The sequence below is a fragment of the Eptatretus burgeri genome, chromosome 7 (assembly GCF_056783735.1).
Source record: "Eptatretus burgeri isolate ZD-2024b chromosome 7, Ebu_testis_v1, whole genome shotgun sequence".
In the NCBI taxonomy this organism is placed as follows: Eukaryota; Metazoa; Chordata; class Myxini; order Myxiniformes; family Myxinidae; genus Eptatretus; species Eptatretus burgeri.
In genome coordinates, this window is record NC_140967.1 from 34497168 (window position 1) to 34519546 (window position 22379).

General features: G+C 42.6%; 1 protein-coding gene across 6 annotated transcripts in view; it reads left to right on the plus strand.

Annotated features, from left to right (window-relative positions):
- The window catches only part of LOC147023007 (serine/threonine-protein kinase PAK 1-like), a 93700-nt gene that overhangs the window by 64519 nt on the left and 6802 nt on the right, over positions 1 to 22379 (plus strand). For all 6 annotated transcript variants that reach the window (XM_085888018.1, XM_085888017.1, XM_085888022.1 and 3 more), the window contains 9 exons: positions 9283 to 9374; positions 9645 to 9795; positions 12317 to 12354; positions 12563 to 12643; positions 12858 to 12990; positions 18739 to 18802; positions 19077 to 19125; positions 19436 to 19548; positions 21546 to 21663. In XM_085888018.1, the coding sequence (XP_085744144.1) occupies positions 9283 to 9374; positions 9645 to 9795; positions 12317 to 12354; positions 12563 to 12643; positions 12858 to 12990; positions 18739 to 18802; positions 19077 to 19125; positions 19436 to 19548; positions 21546 to 21663 (839 nt within the window). The remainder of the gene's footprint in view (positions 1 to 9282; positions 9375 to 9644; positions 9796 to 12316; positions 12355 to 12562; positions 12644 to 12857; positions 12991 to 18738; positions 18803 to 19076; positions 19126 to 19435; positions 19549 to 21545; positions 21664 to 22379) is intronic.

Consider the following 22379-nt stretch of genomic DNA (forward strand, 5'->3'; position numbering starts at 1 on the left):
AGTGACAAAAATTTAAAAGAGCTGTTATGTGTAACTGTCAACATGGTGAACACTTGGGGTAAAACTGGGGTAAATTTCAGTGTCATTGAGTCTGGAGCAAAGTTCAGACACCGATAGCACCTAAGATTTTGCTCCAAAAGGTTTCAGTTTTCTTGTGTAAATGATCCAGTCACGAGATTATGCAAATCAGGCAACAAAATTCTTCATGATGAATAAACTGACTGTTGGCAGCAATTTGAAAACTCAAATTTTTTTGACTGCATGTCACAAATCACTACTTTTGAGAGTACTTATCTTAAAAAGTATTTTAAGTAGAACATTTTTTTTATGTCAGATTTTGAAATCCTCACTAATAGACACCATTTGTTTGAATTTTCAGAACTTTGTAAAACTCTGGAATTTAGAGCCCTCCAAAAATGCTTCAGATACAAATCTGCAACTCACGACTGCCAGAATTGAAACACCCCTAGGGTGTTTGTAGGGCCATATCTCGGACACTACTTGGAATTTTGAGCTATAACTTGGCAAACCTTCCTCATATATGTTAAGGTAGCTTTGAGAATTTTTTCAGGAAAATCTGAGGGGGTCACCGCAGAATTTCATTTTTTTTTAGCTGATTTGACACAGAATGACCCTCTTTTCACATTGAACACTTCCAGTCCAACTTTTTGAAATGTCTTTACAGCCCTTAAAACATCTTTCAAGCTGTCAATTCTGAAACAAATTGCCTTCAACTTTAATCATTATTTCCTTCCTCTGATGCTATGCCTATAACACACCAATGAGTTCAACATAATTGAGTCCTCATTGCATAGAAATTTGAAGCCACCTGAAGTTGTGCCATCTTTCCCCTCCCAGAAAGCTATCACTATACTGTAAGAGACTTCAAAAGAGATATTGTAGGTAATAGCAGACCACCTTAAGTATAATGTTCTTGGTGTCACAATGCTATTCGATGGAAGGATAAACTGCATCAATTATAGAGTCGAGGCAACGACATGAGCTTCCCACTTGAGCACTGTTGTTCCATGTTGTATGCTCATTCATCCCATGGATAGAGCTGATGTTTTTGTCCCCCCCCCCCCAAACCACCATCCTGAATGCAAAATTATAAACGTACCAAATCCATAACAACCCCTAATTTTGAGTATTATTACCCCACACACATATCACAAAACAGGGTTAAGGAATTTGTTCAATTTGTCTGTCTGTCACTCTCTTTCTGTGATCAAGGAACTATTTAATTTCAATTGAATATTTTATTTTGAAGACTGTAGAGGATGAATTGGAACAAGAATTTGCAGTTTAGCAGTACTTTGGCTTTGAATTAGGCAAATTGTACGGCATGTCATCCTGAGCACATATGCACACGGCGACTTGGTAAAAGTCTGTTCCCACTATCACGATGCGCGGCACGATTGAAATTGTGGTCTTAATCGTGGACTAATCGCGGTTATCCTATCAGATCTTATCAGATCTTGAGGTCAGTCGTGGCAATCGTGTTAATCGTAGAAAATTTTTGAACGGTTTAAAATTTTTCTACGATCAACGTGATCAATTGTCAATCGGGATCATCGTATTGCATCGTAACAAAGCGCGACAGATCGCATCTAATCGTGCTTCCAAATCGTGGTAATCGGGATCGATCTTAAACTAGGTTCCCACTATCATGATGCGCGGCACGATTGAAATTGTTGACTAATCATGGTGATCCTATCAGATCTTGAGGTCAGTCGTGGCAATTGTGTTACTCGTAGAAAATTTTTGAACGGTTCAAAAATTTTCTACGATCAATTGTCAATCGGGATCATCGTATCAGATCGTATTGCATCATAACAAAGCGCGACAGATCGCATCTAATCGTGCTTCCTAATCGTGGTGATCGGGATCGATCTGAGACAAGACAAACACCACGCTCTGTGAGACCACAATTTCAATCGTGCCGCGCATCGTGATAGTGGGAACAGACTTTCAGAGAAATTCCATGATCAGCTACGAATGGCCAATCGTGGCGTTCGTAACGAGTCGCACGACAGTGGGAACCTAGCATAAGACGAGACAAACACCACGTTCTGTTGAGATGTGTTGCGATCTCCCACGATCTGTCACGATCTGTTACGTTCTGTCGGGTCCCATTGCTCAAGACATGACACGAATGACTCACGAGCAGATAGGAGTTGATACGAGAAGATGCGAGTAGATACGAGTAGTTACGTTTTTACACCAACGCTCACGATCTGTTACGAGTTCTCGTGTATATATATATATATATATATATATATATATATATATATATATATATATATATATATATATATATATATATATATATATATATATATATATATATATATACATACATATATACCGGATAAGATTTAATGCGTCTCATTCACTGATCTACTCTTGAAGAGAGCACATCTTAGTAACCTGCCTTTCCTAGTAATTTTTAGAGCCTTTGAGAGATGCCACCCAAGGGTACCAGAGGCAAGAAAGGAAAGGGCAAGGCTGTCCCACCCCTGGAGCCTGAACCAGTCCAGGCAGAGCCGGCGCCAGAGGAGACAGATGAGAGCTACCCCTTCGAGAAAGCAAAGAGAAAAAAAATAGTCACTGCGTTCTCTGAACAGCAAAAGGAGGAAATCATTGAGTTCCTCATGAGAAATGAGGTCCTGTACAGCAAACGCCTTTCAGGGTTCAAGGATGTTACCCAGAAGGAGAATCTCTGGGCTGCACAGGCTGCCAAGATGAATAGTACTGTAGAGCAGCTAAAAATATGGTACTCAAGCATGAGGACCATGATGGGCTGGCTGAAGAAACGTGCCAAGAAGAGTGGGTCAGGAGGAGATGCAATTACTGACATGAACAGCACAGAGAAGTGGGTATGGGATAAGTTCTCTTTTTTGATCCCTCACATTGAGACGGTGGATGCCAGAAATGTGGCCTCCTTTGCAGCAGCAGCGGCAGCAAGTGCCAGTGGCACTGAACTCACACCTTCCACCAAACAAAACTCAGTGGTTGCCTCTACCACCAGCAGGGTTCCAACACCAACACTCCCAGCAGCCTCACCACCAGCCTCCCAGCCAGGGTCGGTCGGCTCCAGATGGGGCAGTGAGGATAGGATGACCTCTGGAGAACTTAGTAAGTATTATCTCTCCTAATAACAATTGCAGTTTCATTTAATTTCACATTAAGATATTCTTTGAGAAATAATTACTAGAAATAATAATATTCCTAAAAAAGAAAAGGCTCCCTCTTTGGTGTAGCGGGAGGGTCAAAAAGATTATATTTAGTGGGACTTAAAATATTTTTAGTCGGACTAACAGCTTGGTCAGTCGGGCTGTACATATACCCGTCGGGGTCCAGTCATAGCTCAAATCGTGATCACCCTCGATCATGATCGTGAAAGACATCGTGACCACAATCGTATCCTATCGTAACGAGCGCATCGGTTCTTGATGAACGTATCGGAACGTATCTGCACGTATCAGATCGTCCAAATTCGGGGAACCCGATCATGATGATCGTGTCAGATCGAGACCCAATCGTGGACTCAATCGAAACAATCCTATCAGAACGTATCGACTCGCATCACCTCATATCCAAACCTGAAATTTCAGAGAAATTCCATGATCAGCTACGAATGGCCAATCGTGGCGTTCGTAACGGATCGCACGACAGTGGGAACCTAGTTTAAAGCAATTGCTTCAGTCTGTCTGGCAGTCAAAAATTGAAAATCATTCAAAACAGGAAACTTACTGTTTTTAGGAAAGTTATGAAAGACACAAACAACAAGCATGAATAACTAATTGAATGTGTTAAATAAGGTGGTGAAAGAGGGTGCGTCAACGGCGGTAAACTTCTGGTTCAATGTTTGTGGGGGGTTTTTTTTGTTTTGTTTTTCTACAGCCTTTAAATCTTTTATTTCATTTAAATGGAATTTTTTTATTTGAACAATGTTTAACACAAATTGCCTTTACTTGTTTGCATTTCCAAAAACCTTCAGTTTAGTCGTACTTTGGCAAAAAATGTATGCTGCCTTGACCAATCAAATTTGCTGTGCGCTCTGAGCGCGGAGTAACTGTGAGATTCAAACAAAATTGTTGCACCTCGTGATGCAATAACGAGCTAGCTTCGTCCAAAAGATCTATGTCATTGCATCTTTTTCTCAAAAATATTTCCAAAATTGATAGCTTCTCCAAGAAGAGTTGGCAGAAGGTCCAGCAAGAGACTGTTCCGTTTAACCCATCGACTTCATATGGTTGTTTTCTTCTTCTTACATATGGCAGCTTGTCTGCCGGGTAGCTATCATTTTGCTGGGGCACGACTATGCCGCTGATGCTGTACCCCTATACCAGTACACTGGTACTCATTTTGCCAACCTCAGAAGGATAACAAGCTGAGTCAACCCCACGTGATGTTAATTCAGCAGCCAACAGGGCCCAAACTCAGGACCCTAAGATCCTAAGCCAGCCACCCTAACCAGGAAGCTAATACCAGGCTATATGGTTGTCATCATGCCTGTTATTCAAAAAGTTAATGAACAAAGCTAATATAGATCGTGCTCGGAAATGCAAAGCAAAAGTGGGAAAGACCCTTCCCATGTCCTTTTTCTGAGGACTGTGCGGGGTAAGATGTTCGATGAACTTGTATACAGTCGCTCATAATATGATGTTAGTTTGTTTCATCATGTACTGTTCACAAAGTCCAGGAGAAACAAAAGTTTGTAGTGCTCACCATTTCATGTGCAACAAGTTACTGCTGGTTTGCATCACATTGCTCTGAGTAATGGCTGTGCAGCTGATGCAGTGCTCTCTGTAGTTTGGACTAGGAATTGGTAATTTATTCCAGTTGCCAGCTATAACTTACCTCCTTTTGACTAATGACTCCATGAGATCTTTAACGTCCACCATCTAATATCAGCAGATGGGACACCCAGTTTAACATCCATCCAAGGAGGGCACACTCATCAATGAATCGCCCTGCTTCTGAAACACTGGGATGACACTTTATAGCCAGACCAAGATTTGAACCCAGACTAGATAGCTTAGAGGCAAGTGTACACACATCTCGGCCATCCTGCGAGCCCTTACCTATCTAGGCCATCCGGCCAGCCCTTACCTATCTCGGCCATCCTGCGAGCCCTTACCTATCTAGGCCATCCGGCCAGCCCTTACCTATCTCGGCCATCCTGCCAGCCCTTACCTATCTAGGCCATCCTGCCAGCCCTTACCTATCTAGGCCATCCGGCCAGCCCTTACCTATCTCGGCCATCCTGCCAGCCCTTACCTATCTAGGCCATCCTGCCAGCCCTTACCTATCTCGGCCATCCTGCCAGCCCTTACCTATCTAGGCCATCCTGCCAGCCCTTACCTATCTCGGCCATCCTGCCAGCCCTTACCTATCTCGGCCATCCTGCCAGCCCTTACCTATCTCTGCTATCCTGCCAGCCCAAACCAATCGAGGCCATCCGGCCAGCCCTTACCTATCTTGGCCATCCTGGGAGCCCTTACCTATCTAGGCCATCCGGCCAGCCCTTACCTATCTCGGCCATCCTGCCAGCCCTTACCTATCTAGGCCATCCTGCCAGCCCTAACCTATCTCGGCCATCCTGCCAGCCCTTACCTATCTCGGCCATCCTGCCAGCCCTTACCTATCTAGGCCATCCTGCCAGCCCTTACCTATCTCGGCCATCCTGCCAGCCCTTACCTATCTCTGCTATCCTGCCAGCCCTTACCTATCTCGGCCATCCTGCTAGCCCTTACCTATCTCGGCCATCCAGCCAGCCCTAACCTATCTCGGCCATCCTGCCAGCCCAAACCAATCGAGGCCATCCTGCCAGCCCTTACCTATCTAGGCCATCCTGCCAGCCCTTACCTATCTCGGCCATCCTGCCAGCCCTTACCTATCTAGGCCATCCTGCCAGCCCTTACCTATCTCGGCCATCCTGCCAGCCCTTACCTATCTAGGCCATCCTGCCAGCCCTTACCTATCTAGGCCATCCTGCCAGCCCTTACCTATCTCTGCTATCCTGCCAGCCCTTACCTATCTCGGCCATCCTGCTAGCCCTTACCTATCTCGGCCATCCAGCCAGCCCTAACCTATCTCGGCCATCCAGCCAGCCCTAACCTATCTCGGCCATCCTGCCAGCCCAAACCAATCGAGGCCATCCTGCCAGCCCTTACCTATCTAGGCCATCCTGCCAGCCCTTACCTATCTCGGCCATCCTGCCAGCCCTTACCTATCAAGGCCATCCTGCCAGCCTTTACCTGTGTCCCATGATGCCACATAAAATAAATCACATCAACGACAATCATATGTTATGTTTAATATGGTGGAGAGTGCATATCAGTTGCCAACAACAACAAAAATAATCATTTTTTACTCTCAATCCCAATCTTTTATTTCCCTTTTGAAATTCTCATTCCCATTCCTACACATATTCCATCTTCCGTTGTGTTTTTGTTTTTTTAAATTGCACAAGCTGTTGGGCAATTACTAATAGATAATGTCAAATTACACACTTATGCTACTGGACTAGCTGTGAAATAGAATTCCACTTTATTGATATGCACCCTAGCAATGACACCTCAATGCTCTCACCGCATCATCACCAGGTTAGTTTGTCATCAAGAGGAGCTACACTGCAATGTATAACTAATTATGTTATTAATGATTTAGTTTTCATGCCCTGGCTGTAGGCCGAGCACGTGAGTATTACGATGATCCCGTCTGTTGTTTTTTTGTGTTTGTCAGCAGCATAAATGGAGGAGGGAAGTTAGAATTTCCAAATTTGGCATTGCAGCGTCATGTTGTGAATGTCGAGGATGAGTTCGACTTTGAGCTCACAAGGAACAATATAAAATTAAATTTACTATGAGACTATATTTACTCGCATCGCTGCCATAGGCCGGTGCATGAGTATTGGATAATTGCACCTGTGTGTACAATTTGTGCAAAATTTTGTGAAAAATTTGAAGCTTTGTGCAAAATTTGGCTCCACCAGCTGCTCAGATTGTACTTCTTCTCCTGACAAACACACAGATGTGTTGATCACAATACTCACCGAGTGAAGACAGAAAGCACATCGAAAGAGTGAGCAGGTGCTAAGAGCTCAGTTTATTCCAGTTGAGAGGGAGAGGTGATTTTTCACGGGTTCGGCAATCTCTGTTCAGATTAACAGTAGTCATCACTAAGGAGCAAAAACAGCTTACGCGAACCAGGGATCGTAAGTCAGTCAGAATCCAGAGTAAATGAGATTACTCGAGAGCAATGTGTTTTGTTACTTTTAGAGCCTGGTGTTTGGCTTAGTGGTTAAGGTGGCTGGCGTGGGACCTCAGGGTCCTGAGTTTGAGCCATTGTCGGTCATTGAATCAACACCAGGTGGGGTTGACTCAGCCTGTCATCCTTCTGAGGTCAGTGAAGTGAGTACCAGTGTACTGGGGTAATAACCATTCATGGTAACCTGCGTCAGTGGTGACCCGTCCAGGACTGCACTCCTTGTCAATGAAACTGCCTTGACAGCCCGATGCACCTTTTCTGTGCGAAAGGAATGGTATCATTATTTTTTATTATTAATGTGTTTTAAAAAAGGTACCATCAAAGCAACACAAATATTAATATTGTTGCGAATTTGCGCCCGCCGGCATGCGATTGTCCACTCGACTCGAATGGCGGCTGCCTCGCCCACTGGACGGATAATTCTGTCATGACCCTCTGGGAACTATCGCCCGGATCCAGTCACGGGTGGGCCTTTTGACCTCACCACGATCGTGCCAATCGGCCACCCGTATAGGATTGGGTTGTTCGCCAAACTCGACCTACCTAAGTACCCACGCGGATGGTAAACCCGGCGATCGTACCTCGCCACAGGTCGACTCCAGACACGAACCGCTTAAGCGGTCCGTTCCGTGCTATCGGGATAACCGAGCGGTGTTATCGTCGGCCTCGACGGTTCCGATTAATTAACGTGAACCCTTTACGTGAAGCAAGATGGAGATTCAAACAAAGGAAAGGACGCAACGAAACGGGGAACAAGTTCACACAAGCACTTTATTCACACAGACACATGCACAAAGCACACATATACAGCCAAACAGAATCAGAAATGCACCTAAAGCATATGCAAGAAGAAAACAATAAAAGCAACGACGATGCAGAGCTACAACCGACTACGCGAACACACGGAAACACTTATACAGTTTTACTTCACAAGACACGGCGCCACAAGTTCCATACAATAAAAACCCCGAAAAGAAATAGAAGTGGTCACTTCCCTGTGCGCGCACCGAGTCCTTCTCCGCGCCCTCAGCTCCCGCTCCTCCGTCGTTGTCGGCGAGCTCGTGCTTCGCGCCGGCACGTGTCGCCGTTCGACGCCACGGACCGGGGTTTTGGGGAATGAACGGGGTTTTCAGCGCTCTCTCGGTGCGGACAGGGGGGGGGGAAGAAATCGTCGACACTCGGGGTCGAGAGGGAGAGGAAATGGCAGATGCTCCGTCCCACCAGCGAGGTCTAGGGACCACACCGATTCCGGCGAACCCTTGAACAGGATATCTCTCTCCTCCTCCTCCTCCTCTCCCCCCCCCCCCACCGTTGTTTGGCCAAAAGGTCCAAGGCTCATCAGGATCAAGGGCTCCGCAGGGCCGGCAGGAACAACAACAACAACCCTTCGCAGAGCCATCCCTTATTATATTGCGGGGCTCCGCCCTGTTGCTCCGCCCCGTTCTTTGCTCCACCCCCCCCCTTCGAGGCGCTTCGAGAAAGATCTCGAAGAGGGGCATTCCTCCTCCCTGGCCGCGTCACACCGCGCATCCACCAATCTGGCGCCAGCTGCCCTCCCCTCGCTTCTCCTCCCTCACACCAAGCGCGGAGAAGAATGGCGCGAAAAGCCCACCTAGCGTCCTCGTTGGTTTTTGTTTGAAATAAAAGATAGAAAAAGAAAAACGACTGACTCAAAGCGTCGCAGCCCGAATGAATCACATTTATTCCCTCTAAGTAATGGGTTTGGGGCTAACTAAACATGTACTTAAGAGATACCTCACCTACGGGACCTGGATGGTGGTTTGCGAATTTCCACAGCCGTAACAATATGCACCTTAACATAGGTATTGTCTCTCCTTGAAAGAGATTAAAAAAAAAAATCTTAATTGTCTACATGATGTATGCACAAGTAGGAAGATCACAATTGTAAGAGGATACAAATAGGTTTTCTTGATAGCAAGGTATTGTGGTGTATAAATTCCAAGTAACACTCATGTTCGTTTACCTGCTTCTGCTTATTCCAAGGCAAGCCTGTGGTCCCGATGGACATTTCTTCACCGTCCCAAGTCATTCACGTGATGCACGTGGGCTTTGATCGAGTTACAGGAGAGTTTACGGTCTGTCCACCTTGCTCTATGAATGTCCACCTTGCTCTATGAATGCCCACCTTGCTCTATGAATGCCCACCTTGCTCTATGAATGCCCACCTTGCTCTATGAATGTCCACCTTGCTCTATGAATGTCCACCTTGCTCTATGAATGCCTACCTTGCTCTATGAATGCCAACCTTGCTCTATGAATGTCCACCTTGCTCTATGAATGCTACATCCTTCATTTACATGCTCACCACTCTATATAATCTAGAATGACCGCTTGTGTGCTTGCAGGGGATGCCAACACAGTGGATACAACGTTTAGATTCTGCATCAATTAGCAAGTCGGAACAGGAAAAGAACCCTGAAGCTGTGATCAATGCTTTGGAGTTCCTGGATTCAAAGGAAACGGGGGTGTTAAAGTACATGGACATATCTGCCAACGGTATGTGCGCTCTGGGGTCTTACTAACTACTGACCAATACTGAATGGGAAGGAAGGATTGCCAATTGATAACTTATCTTGACTAATATATGCTTATTTATGCAGAAAAAGGACAAAATATATTCGATGAATTCTTCAAATTATTGACAAATACTGAGCGTGTTCCTTCAAACCTCTTCACAACTTCGATTTGTGAAAACGTAGCTCCCACGACATTCAAAAGCCATTGAGTTATAAGACAAAAAAGATGGTTGTATAAGTGATGTGGCCACTGGCAATTTACCCACACACTCAAAAGAAATCGTCATCAATCCCATAACCACAGAAATCATTAGAACAGCACTCGGTGGAGCGCATACCTCCGCTAAGATGAACAGTTTACGTTTGGGATCCCACTGATAGGTCGAATCTGCATCCAGACCTGAACCAAAATCTAACTAGAACAGGCACTCAGTAGAGCGCATACCTTCGCCAATGCTACATTTTGCACCCCCCCCCCAGAAACCGTTGATTGTGAGGGTATTTAATTCCATACCACATCTGCCATCTCATATGTGTTATGATGGCTTAAAAACATTAAATTTCCTATGTCATATCGTACATCACATTGAATTCACAACATTTTGGCATTGGTTGCATGCAAATTGGATAAAAATCGACCGCACTATGGCAAAATTACGATTTTGACCTTTTCATGACCTCGACCTTGACCTTTGTACTCTTAATTTTGTAATTGGTATTAGAGTGTGGGGAACAGAACAGTCAACATTTTGGTGTTGGTTTCATGCAAATCGGATAATATTTGACCGTGTTATGACTAAAACCGCACATTTTGCAATGTCGTGACCCCCCCCTGACCTTTGACTCCCAACCGCTGATGAGGGTTATTACGTCATTGTGTCATGTCACATATCACAAGATGGGGCATTGAATTCTGAACATTTTGGCATTAGTTGCATGCAAATTGGATACAAATTGACTGCGCTATGGTAAAAAGAGGATTTTGACCTTTTCATGACCTTGACCTTGACCTTTGACCCGATCGCTCCCAAAATCTAATCAAATGGTCCTCGGATAATAAGCAATCATCCCACCAAATTTGCTGCGATTCAGTTCAATACTTTTGGAGTTATGCGAATAACAAACAAACAAACAAACATAAATATTCACAAATAAATACACAGTGATCAAAACATAACCTTCGCAACAAAGTTTGCGAACGTAATCAGGTTGTTCCTGCCATAGACCCAACTCATCCACCAAGTTTTGTCATAACTCGTACACAACTTTATTAAATACTAGACGACCCGTGAACCTGATGGGTTCCCGTTGTGACAGCTGTTGATTAAAAAAATTATTTCATAAAAAAAGAAGATATGATTTTTTAATCATTTTTTTTTTGTTGCCCGATTTAAACGAAACTTGATATTGCGCATCAATGTGAGAAAAAAAAACAGAGAAAATAAATTAGTGTGCATAATCTTCTAAACACAATTTTATTTATTCATGAACACGGAAGTATTAGATCAAAATGGCGATGTTTATTTTATGCTTTAAAATAAATCGTTCTTTGTCTATACTAAATGTAGGAGATTTTAAAATAAATCATTTCAATAAAAAAAAGATAGCTGCAGCGAACCATACCGCTGAGGTTGTTTGCATTGATCAAATACTCCCGAAGAGTACTTGACTGAATCGGGAATTGATTTTTTAAATAATTTTTTTCGTTGCCCGGTTTGAACGAAACTTGATACTGCACTCCGCAGGAAAATGGTAAGTAAGGTGGCCCTAAAATTTTTGTGCTATTGTATACCGTTTTGGCTGTATTTCGGGAATATACGTACATTCATACATACATACATACATACATACATACATACATACATAAACAAAATGAGAGTTTTAGTAATATATAGATTATGCTCTAATCCACTGTACACCGTTTTTGACCACATCACTCAATAGTGAAGAATCACTTAAAAAAAAAAATTCTCAGATCCGAATCCACATCTGGATTTTCACAAAAATCTAATCATTTGTTCCTTTTTTACACAGCCAACCCCTCACCAAGCTTAGTCTGAATCTGTCCATAACTTTTTGAGATATCGTGCTCAGTCAGACAGACTGGTGAAAACATAACCTCCGTCCACTTTGTGGCGGCGGAGGTAATAAAAAGTAACGTTTAATAAAAATGTGTATAAAGAAACCAGGGAAGGGAGCACAATAAATAACAATGGTTACAGAAATTTATACGAAGGAGAAGATGTCCAAACGAAAAGAAACCATGCTGATGACTACAAAGATTGTTGATCTCATCTAAATTTAACCTATCCTTAAAGACACAATCTCTCAAGATGGTACCACACACTCAGAGGGGGGTGGGTGGGGGAGGGTCGGAGACATTCATGAGGGATGCATGTTTAGAATGCATGGTGCATTGGTGTGTCTGGAACAGAAATGACATTGTGCAGTTGTTTTTCAATACTTATGGCAATCGTTTTCCATCCCTCTCTTACCTGCAGATAAGAATTCAAAGGTAGAGAAAAGGCAACTGAGCAAGGTAAGGCATGGAGACAGGCGGAGTTCCTTCAACTTGCATTACAGTTTCGCATTTGGTAGACAAGCGGAGGTGGACAAATGTGCCATATCAAGCTATGCACAGATTAACAGTCAGAAGAAGCAATCGGACAAGTAGGCAAAGAGCCAGAGATAGACAGTTTGGTGTTGTGGAAAAAAAATGTCCATCATTTTATTCTTATTTGTCCCAGGAAGAAGAAATAAAGGATTCAGAAAACGAAGAAGATGGTGATGCCTTAAGCACAATGGCCTGCTCGAAGCACAATATGCCGGTGGGTCCAGCACTTGCCATCCTACTCTTTTACACTGGCATTGCTTGTATTACTGTTGCTTTCAATCACCACCATTACCATCACAAGAACAAACACACAACTGTCATTGTCCTTACATTTCTTGCTTAACTACAAAAAACATCTCACCATTTATCTTCAGCTGAGATCCAAATTGCCTCTCAGGATGTGATTTGTCTCTTCTTTCCCCCCTCAGGGTGACACGACTTCGATTATTGACCTCGTCTCTGACCCTTCCATTTCTTCTGGATCTCAAGCCCCTCCCCCAACAAGATCTATCACAAGGCAGAGGTCAAAGGGTGCAGATTGTGCCATCCTCGAACGTTTACGTAGGGCCTACACGCAATCGATTTTGATCTCTCATCATACAAGGCCTTTCGTTAATACCTTCAGATAATCATGCTTCATGCTATTATTGATAATTCATCAGGTCCTCCTGTAATCTCTCACGCAATCCATCTTGGTTCATTAGTTCCTTTCAATAGTGATAAATCTGATTTAAATCCTTGAAATACATTCCCTCTCATAAATGACGCTCGGTCCAAACTGCAATCATAACTGCTCATTATCTATAATATAAGAGAAATGTTTGTCTGTCTGTCTGCACATGCGTGTGTGTGTGTCTATTTTTCTCGGAGATGGCGAAACGGGTTTTCGTCAAACTTTTAGAATGCCGGAAAGTTTAAGGCAAAAAAATTTCTTGAAAAAATTTAATAATAATAAAAAACACTCTATAGTGCCGAAGTTTTTAGAGCGATGTGAAAGGTGATATTAAATGATCCCCGACCCCATTCCTTCATGGGTGAAGGGAAGTGTTTTAGGACCCCACCCCAAAAAATCGAAAAAAAAAAAATTTGATTTCTTCAAAATGCCAACAGGATTATAACATCACTGGGCAATGCCGGGTACGCCTGCTCGTATTCAATAAAATAATTATTTGAAGAACTTGGATATAGCTGGGTGGAGTCGAGCCTGGACGATGAATTCAATTAGAGACCATTTTAACGTGAAAAAAATGTCAATTTTAGACATTTGTATTGTCGCACATACATCACTATTCCACTCCTTCACTCATTTTTCCACCTTCTCTCCTTTTTCTCCCTCTCCTGCCTCTTTCTTCTTTTCTTGCTGTCTAAGGCTCCCGGACAAACCTGTTCATATGGGGAGTTGTAGATGGTTAGAGGGTTGGCATCACTTGAGCTTTATAAGACAATTGATGACGATGATGATTTCCATCGCCTCATGCCTGAGACCTAGTGAATTCTCGCTATGTTTTGCCAGCTTCCAGGATCTTGAGCAGATTCAAGAAGTTTCATTAGAAGGTTCCACTCAGTTCTTGGATTTGCTCCAACCATCTGCCTCTTGGACATCCCTTTCCTCTTTTTCTGTCTATTCTACCCAACATGCAATATTTTTTTCCATATTTTTAGCCATCTCTTTAGCAAATGTGATCAAAATACGACAACAATTGGTTTTGGACACTTCTAATTCAATTGGTGTTTTACAACCAAGTTCTTTCACACTACTGTTGCTTCTCTTCTCTGTCTTTGACGCCATTTGCACTCTTATCCAGCAACAATTGTAAAAAGTCTCCAGACATTGGCCAACTCTTTTGGTGAGATTCCAGCTTTCTGATGAATATATATCCATGGGAAATATGAGAGATTTGACAAGGTGGATTTTAGTGTGTTTGCTGACGTTAAGGATATTCCAGAAATTGTCCAAGTTACTCATTGCTCTTCACATCCCTCAGCGTTAAGGATATTCCAGAAATTGTCCAAGTTACTCATTGCTCTTCACATCCCTCAGCAATGCCGATTTTCCTTTCCACAACTTCCATCATCAGCAACCAAAAGTCTTTAACAGTTTATCCTCTCGACTATTTGTAAGGATTTTCTGTCTGTCGATAATTTGTTTTTTACCTCCGCCACCGAAGGTGAAGGAGGTTATGTTTTCACCCCTCTGTTGGGTAGTCGATCTAGTCTACCCTTATTATCAGTATTTCTGTCGATATGTTTGTTGGGTAGTCGATCTAGTCTACCCTTATTATCAGTATTTCCGTCGATATGTTTGTCTGTTGGGTCGTCGATCGAGTCGAAAAAAAAAAAAATTCTAAAAAAAACTTTTTCAATTAAAATTTTTTTTTTGATGTATTCATCTCCCCTTATTTGTTGGTCATGGTGTAGGTCTGTCCGTGTGTGTTTGTCGGGGGTTTCTGACCCCCTTGCAGTTGTTTGATTTTGATGAAATTTGGGTGGTAGGACCAGTTTATGACCTTGTTGTGCCTCGTAGGTACTGGTTGCTAACGCCCCTTTGGTTACCTTGCAACGGGACTTTGAAATTTTTGAAAAATCATAAAATTAATTTTTTCAAAAATCAGGCCACGAGCGACTGTGGGCAGTACATTCAGCCATATTGTCAAAAATTTCCAGCCGGATCCTATGAAAACTGTCGGAGAAGATAGACTTTGAATGAACCCTGGTCGAAAACAATAAAAAAACCCCGAAGTTCGTTATATCTCAGAGACTGAGTCAGATATACATGAAACTGGTATGGTAGGTTCATGGTCTGTCCGAGTTATGTGTGAGAAAGAACCGTTGCTATGGACCCCTCCGTTGCCTAGCAACGGCCGAAAAACCTCTAAATGTGGGGGTATTTTAACGAAAAAACAATCTGCAGCATTAACCCTTGAAGCTAGAATCATGAATTTTCTTGTGCTTAATCCTCAGGTCATTTCCCATCGAACAGGCCCATCGTGTCAGGTTATATTGGGTAGTCGACTACCCATGTCTGCCTACAGGCTTGTCTGTTTGTTTGTCTGTTTGTGTGCAGAATATCTCAAAAAGTTGTGGATGGATCCAGATGTAATTTGGTGGGCAGGTTGGGTGTGAGACAAGGACAAATTGGTTAAATTTTGGTGAAGATCTTGATCCTGATCCGGATCTGATAATTTTTTCATCACCTTTGAGAGATAGGGCTAAAGTTTAGAGAGAGATAGGGCTAAAGTTTAGCCAACGTGTTCACCAAGTTTCGTCCAAATCCGTCCACAACCTTTTTAGATATTGTGCCATCTATTAGTTTCGCCGCGAAACTAAACTAAAGTGTGGCAAGGACGAATTGATTTGATCATGGTGAAGATCCAAATCTGGATCTGGATATGACAATTATTTTATTTTTTAAGGTGATTTTTCACCATTGAGAGATAGGGCCAACAATGATGTAGTACTGTATCGCATGATATTGCAAAAATGTATTGGGCCCGATATGTTCTCATGGATCAGGCATTGCATGGCGGAGGTATTTGCTCTACCGAGTGCCCTTCTAGTTTCTTTCGTCTTGCTGGTTTTGATATATAAGCCTACTGTTTTGCTTTCTTGTTTGATTTTGTAGATAAACCTCTTCATTTCAATGACAGAATCCGTGATCAAAGTTGTGTCGTCTACATATATAATATTAGGCCTTAGTTATTTTATAACTTGGTTTACAGATCAGCCGATGGGATATTTTCTGAAAATGAAATATAAATATAAAACATTTTTACCTTTTATATTTATAAATTTTCCGCTAAAGTTGCAAAAGTTTCAACACCCGAAATGTAAACGTCGGCGTTTATTTTCAAAATATAATTTCCCGCGCGCGCACCAAAATGCCGAGTCCCCTTTAACCAAACTGCGCAGTCGTCTTCGGTCATGGCGTCTGAGCAGTGGCCAGTGTGGTTCAGATTGACTGTGGTTTCTGGGGCGAAACTGATTGCTAAGAAGTATGTCAGCGGTATAAATTTGAGTGACTGTATTGGTGATTTAATCACGCAACATCTTGACGACGAATATTCTGGCCGAACTATTGCATCAATTCAGTGCAGCTGCAGGGATGATTCGCAGGCTACTCTCGATCGTGCCGATTTTGTTTCCGTCGAAAGTTGTACACCGCTGTTCGTATTGAAAGATTTCGGTGCCAAGTACGTCAGTTTCCCTGCGAGATGCTGATATTATTATCTTGCCAAAACGAGGTTTTTGCAAGATATGTTAGTCAGCTTGTATGTTTTTCTTTTTTTGTTTGTTTGTCTGTAATCACGTATAAAAAATTCTGCAGAGCACAGTTATCATTGGAAATTTTTGTAACTTCGCATATCAGAGGCCTATAGAGGTCCCTTTCAGCGCACAAAATTTTGAAGGTCAAGGTCAAAGGTCAAGGTCACTTTGTCGCAAATCAGGGGAGTCGACGAAACCCTTATTTTTTGAGTAATTTTGATCGGATCGTCTTCAAACTTGATGGGAATATAGTTCATGGTCTGGCGCTCAGCTGATTAATTTTTGGTGGCGATTGGCCTTGACCTTCATGGTTAGCGCCTAAGGTCAAACATATTTGACCCCAAGGTCAAATTTTCTAGTTTTAGGAACCATATCACGTAGTACCTCAAATTGAACACCTCGATGAGTGCTTTCTGGATATGTCAAGCTTGAGACATTATGACGTCATTTGGTGACGTTATGAGGAAAACGCATATTTTTCATGGTTACTCTGTAGAACGATTCTCATCGGAATCTCTCGTAGGCAGATATTCCTCAAGGAGTCGCTCCTGGTGCATAGCAGCTCTGTTCACCTCAGTGTGACCTTTAAGAAGTCACACGTCGTCACCTTTTGGCAAGATACGGGTCACCCTGCGGGTGACATTGGTTTATTTTTTTATTTTTCAAATTGATTTTTTGCCAATGGCTTTATATTGCAGCGGGATGTGTTATTCCTGGTGGTCTTAACTGTTTAAGGTACCGTTACTGCTTTTCTGATTTTTCTTAAAGGTGTGTTTTCATAGCCATTGTTTTTAATGAAACAGACAAATTTTTACAAAACCTGGATGTGATCTTGCTCTGCGAGAATGATCTTTCAGTCTACGACTTGGAGAGTGATTTTCTCAGCATTGTTTCCATTTGTTTGATAATCCAACAGGTTTCTATAAGAAAAACATTCCAGACTATATTGTAAAAACAAGTTTTAATCCTCTTTTATTGTTTTTCACATCAGATGATACAGTGAACATGGGCATCCTGCATTTGAATGGTCTTCCATCTTCAATGTGTTCTCAGATCCTCCTGGTCCGGGATTTATATTTATTTTTCCCCCACTGACCCTTGTCTTTTCCATGGAACATCCGAAAACAAATCAGAAAAATGTATAATTTCAAAAAATTGAAATTATATTTATATTTATATTTCGACCAACCGACCCTACATTTTAGCTGAAGAACTGTGTAAACCAAGTTATAAAATAACTAAGGCCTTAGCAGGGGTACCCGGTGCTGCCCGTTGATGTTCAAAGCCTGTTGGCATTAAAAAAAAAAAAATCGAATTTGTTTTTTTTCTTCTATTTTTTGTGGAGGCCTAAAACACTTCCCTACTCCCACGAAGGAATGGGGTAGGGCATCATATAATATATATTACCTTTTGCATAACTACAAAGACTGATGCACTATAGAGAAATTAAATAAATTATCCAACTTTTTTTTTTTGCCTAAAACACTCCCCGACGCTCATTGATAAACCTCGGAAAGTTTGACCATCTGAGAAAAGTGGCAGCACAGACAGACAGACAAACACCTCTCTCATAGTGTAGATTATTGTTCTTTCTACCACCAAATGCAATGCCACCAGTCCTGTTCTCGTGTGCTCTTCTCATGTTGTGGGACATAAGAGCTACCTTGTAGTAAATGAGTCATTCGGATATTCAGCTGTTCCAGAAAAGCTCTTGCACAAAGTGATGAACCTTGGGAAATTTTACTCATTTTTTGACTTTGCCCAGGGTGGCAAGCCAAAGGCCATAGTATCATCAATCATCATTGGATCCATAGCTAAATACAATCCGAGATGTGACTGAGAGCTTAAAGGGCCAGCAACGTGAAGCACTGCCTCCTGCTGGCTACACTTTTATGATGCAGTGTCTTCTGGCACGGCACCAGGAAGACATGTCTGTTTATATTCTCCAGCAATCCTTTTTTTTTCTTATTTGGTTTGGTTAATTTTTTTAATTTATCATTATGCATACCTTCGGACATTTTCTGATTCCCATCTCCCCCCCTGTAGGCAAGGTTGTCAGTACAGGAGACCCTCACAAAAGGTACACGCACTTGAAGAAAATCGGTCAAGGGTGAGTAAAAGCTGGACGCTTGACTTTACTTTAAATGGGCAAGTACTTTGGGTATTTTTTTAAATTTTTAATGGGAAGGTATTATTTGATGACCTGAAATCTACCTGTAACATTAGGATCCACAAACAAACTGCCTTGTGTGGGTTTATCAGACAGCTTTGTAACTGATAATGGCAAAGGAAGGAGGAATGAGGTCAGGAATCTAAATTGGGGTGCTATCGTGATCAAATCGGTAACTCGCACACCTGTGGGTTTTTTTTCTTTCTTATACCAGGGCATCCGGTACGGTGTACACAGCACTGGACATCATGACCGAGCAAGAGGTAACATATACAGGGAAACATGAAAAATAAACAAATGATGAAAACTTCTTGTGTTGACAAACAGAAACAAGACCATCTAATTTTTCCTGATGTACTAAAACAGCTGTGTATGACTGGTTGTTGATGTAAGCTTTTGTTTGTAATTCCATGATATAGTATTCTCTAAACTGCTGTTTTCTGAGACTGACTTTACAATGTTTTCCTGCTATCTAAAATGTAACTAAATCCCAATAACTACATTTTGATCATCAATTGAATCACGATTGCAGTCACTGAACCGTGGGAATGAATGATTGATCTGTTTCTATAGGTGGCAATCAAACAGATGAACTTGCAACAACAGCCAAAGAAAGAGCTTATTGTCAATGAAATTCTTGTCATGCGGCAAAACAAGCATCCCAATGTGGTTAATTACCTGGACAGGTGAGTGTGGTTTAGTCGGTGTTCTTCTGTTTCGCTTCTTTTGGTCGGAAAGTTTCCTGAGCAGTAAGTCGATGATGCATGTTTGGATACTAATTCGGTGGGAACTTATTACCTCTGCAAAAAAAATGAATTTTTAACCCTCCCTTCTCCCTCCTACTTCCAATATTTTGATACACTCCCCACACCCTCCTCCTCCTCCTTCATATGCAGCACACGGCTGCAGGTAGCATCATTTGGCTGAGGGTGCAGCTGTGCTGCTGATGCCCCCAATACTAGCATACTGGTTCTCATTTTGCTGACCTCGGAAGGATGACTGGCTGAGTCAACCCCACCTGGTGATAATTCATTTGCTAACAGGGGCTCAAACCCAGGATCTTAAGCTCAAACCCAGGACCACAAGCCAGCCACTCAAACCACTAAGCAAACATCAGGCACGCCACCACACCCTATCACCCTCGTACTTCGTATATTTTTCGACACTCCACAATACCCTATCACCCTCTCTCTATATATTAGTACACCACCTCCTATATTTCCTTCCTATACCTTCTCCTAAATTCTCTTCCTCAGCTTTTTTTTTTTTTTTTTTTTTTTTGTATACCTTGGTCGAGGCTCGTATGAGAGCTAACACACAACTCACAGCAAGGAGGCATGAGACAAGAGGGGCGGGAGTGGAAGGGACAAAACAGTGGGGAACAGACACATTAGGTGAACTGTGGAAGGGAGAGGGATGGGGATGGGACGGGGAACATGGCGAAGAGAAGATGGACATTTCAGGGACTTTCAGGAAGGAAAGCAGGAGAAATGAAGGAAGTGGGCTTGGGTGGATTATCGGGGGTAGAAAAGATCGAGGATTTGGATGGGGGAAGATAAGAGGTGGTGGTGAACAGCTGTTTTGAAAGCCTGGAGGGAAGAATGGGAAAGAATAGAGTGAGGAAGTTTATTCCAAAGGCGGGAAAAAGAGGAATGAAACAGTGAAGATGAGCAGTGATTCGTGATTTTGGTAGTTTTACCAGAAGGGCTTGTTGGCGGACCTTGAGCGCCCTGTGGAAATGTGGTGGGGACAAATCGCAGAGAGAGCAGGGGGGCAAGGCTGGAGAGGAGTCGGTAGAAGACAGAAAGACCACCGACCAACCTGCGGTGATTGAGTGAGAGGCCCAAAGACTCAGCTTCATTGCGGGAGATGCCGATGATCTTAAATGCCCTGGTTTCGACAGCGTGAAGCCGAGAAAGGTGGGAGGCAGGAGCACCAGCCCAGAGGGGAGAGCAGTACTCCATCAGGCTACGGACAAAAGCTTTGTAAGTGGTCAGGAGCTCAAGAGGGCCGAGGAAGGACTTAGCACGACGGAGGATTCCCAGTCGGCGACTGGCTTTTGAGGCGAGGCTGGAAATGTGACTTTCCCAGGAAAGGTCATGGCAGATAGTGAGACCTAGAAGCTTGAAAGAAAAGACTTCTTCCAGAGGATTGTTGAGAAAGTGGATGGGGGGGTTTTGTAAACGGTCCTTTCAAAGAGACATAGTGAGAGTGTGAGATTTGTCTGGATTGAAAGACAGCTTTTCAGCCCAAACCATTCCCCTTATTTCATTCTTTATATTTTCCTCAATTAAGGCTGGGATCAAAAGGTTGTTTGACCACTGGATAAAGTGGTTGACGAGAATGTAAAATAATGTGACGCCAATGAGGTCTGTCACTTGTACTATGTCCTATTGAGTAAGTGGGATGATGGAATTTTTAGGACAACCGTCATATTGTGAATTGTTTCAAAAATTGTAAGGCCAACAAATATTTGCATAATTTCATAAAATCCACATATTAAAATATGTAATAGAGACGTATCATGATGCTAAACGAAATATCACAGACAGGAACTGAAATGCATCTCTTTCGTTGATGATACTCAAACCCAGAACCATAACAAGTGCATTTTTCCAGCCACCTGTGATATTTTTGCTCTGAGGATATCCAATGAGTTTGTTTTTCTACCATCCTTGTCCAGTTACCTCGTAGGGGAGGAACTCTGGGTGGTGATGGAGTTCCTAGCAGGAGGTTCTCTCACAGATGTTGTTACAGCAACAATCATGGATGAGGGACAGATTGCTGCCATCTGCCGCGAGGTAACTCAGATGCCCCACCCCACCTGCCCCCACTGCCCTGCACTTATCACCTTACCTTCCTCCTCTTCCTCATAAACCACATTAAGTAATGAGTTTTTGTTTTCCTCATCATTGTACTTGGTGAGAGGTCTTTTACATCCTGCACTCAAATCATTGTCAAAACTGCCATTATGATGCAGAGCCAGTACTATATGATTTATCATTGTATAACTGGACCTTCAGAGGTGCAAATCCGGATGTTTCATCTACAATCATCATGAAATAAAAGATCCCATGGTAGGATTCAGTAGAACATGGAGCCGGCATCTTATCTTGTCATTAATACAACTTAAGGTAAAATATTTGTCCATTGACAATGAATGTCCAATTGTAAAATGTATATTAAAGTATCAGCAGCTTTCTGTCTGTCTGTCTGTCACACTACGTCGTTACGCCTTGGACATCATTAAGGTGTAGGACGGCTGACTCCAACATCCACCATTTTGATTTTCATGCAGTTCAGGCCTAACACATCGTTGAAGCTGTCATATTCACAATCGCCATGCCCTACCTTTATGTTTTCTGTTCAGTGTGATACACAAACAAAGCGATTGTTAAAATGATCATCAAATATCGAAAGGATAGGCCTCACAGGCCTTCCAATGGCACAGTAGGTATAGGCCTTCGGCTTCATGCCTTAGGCCTCACCTTCAGGCCGCTTCAGGCTATTTTTTTCT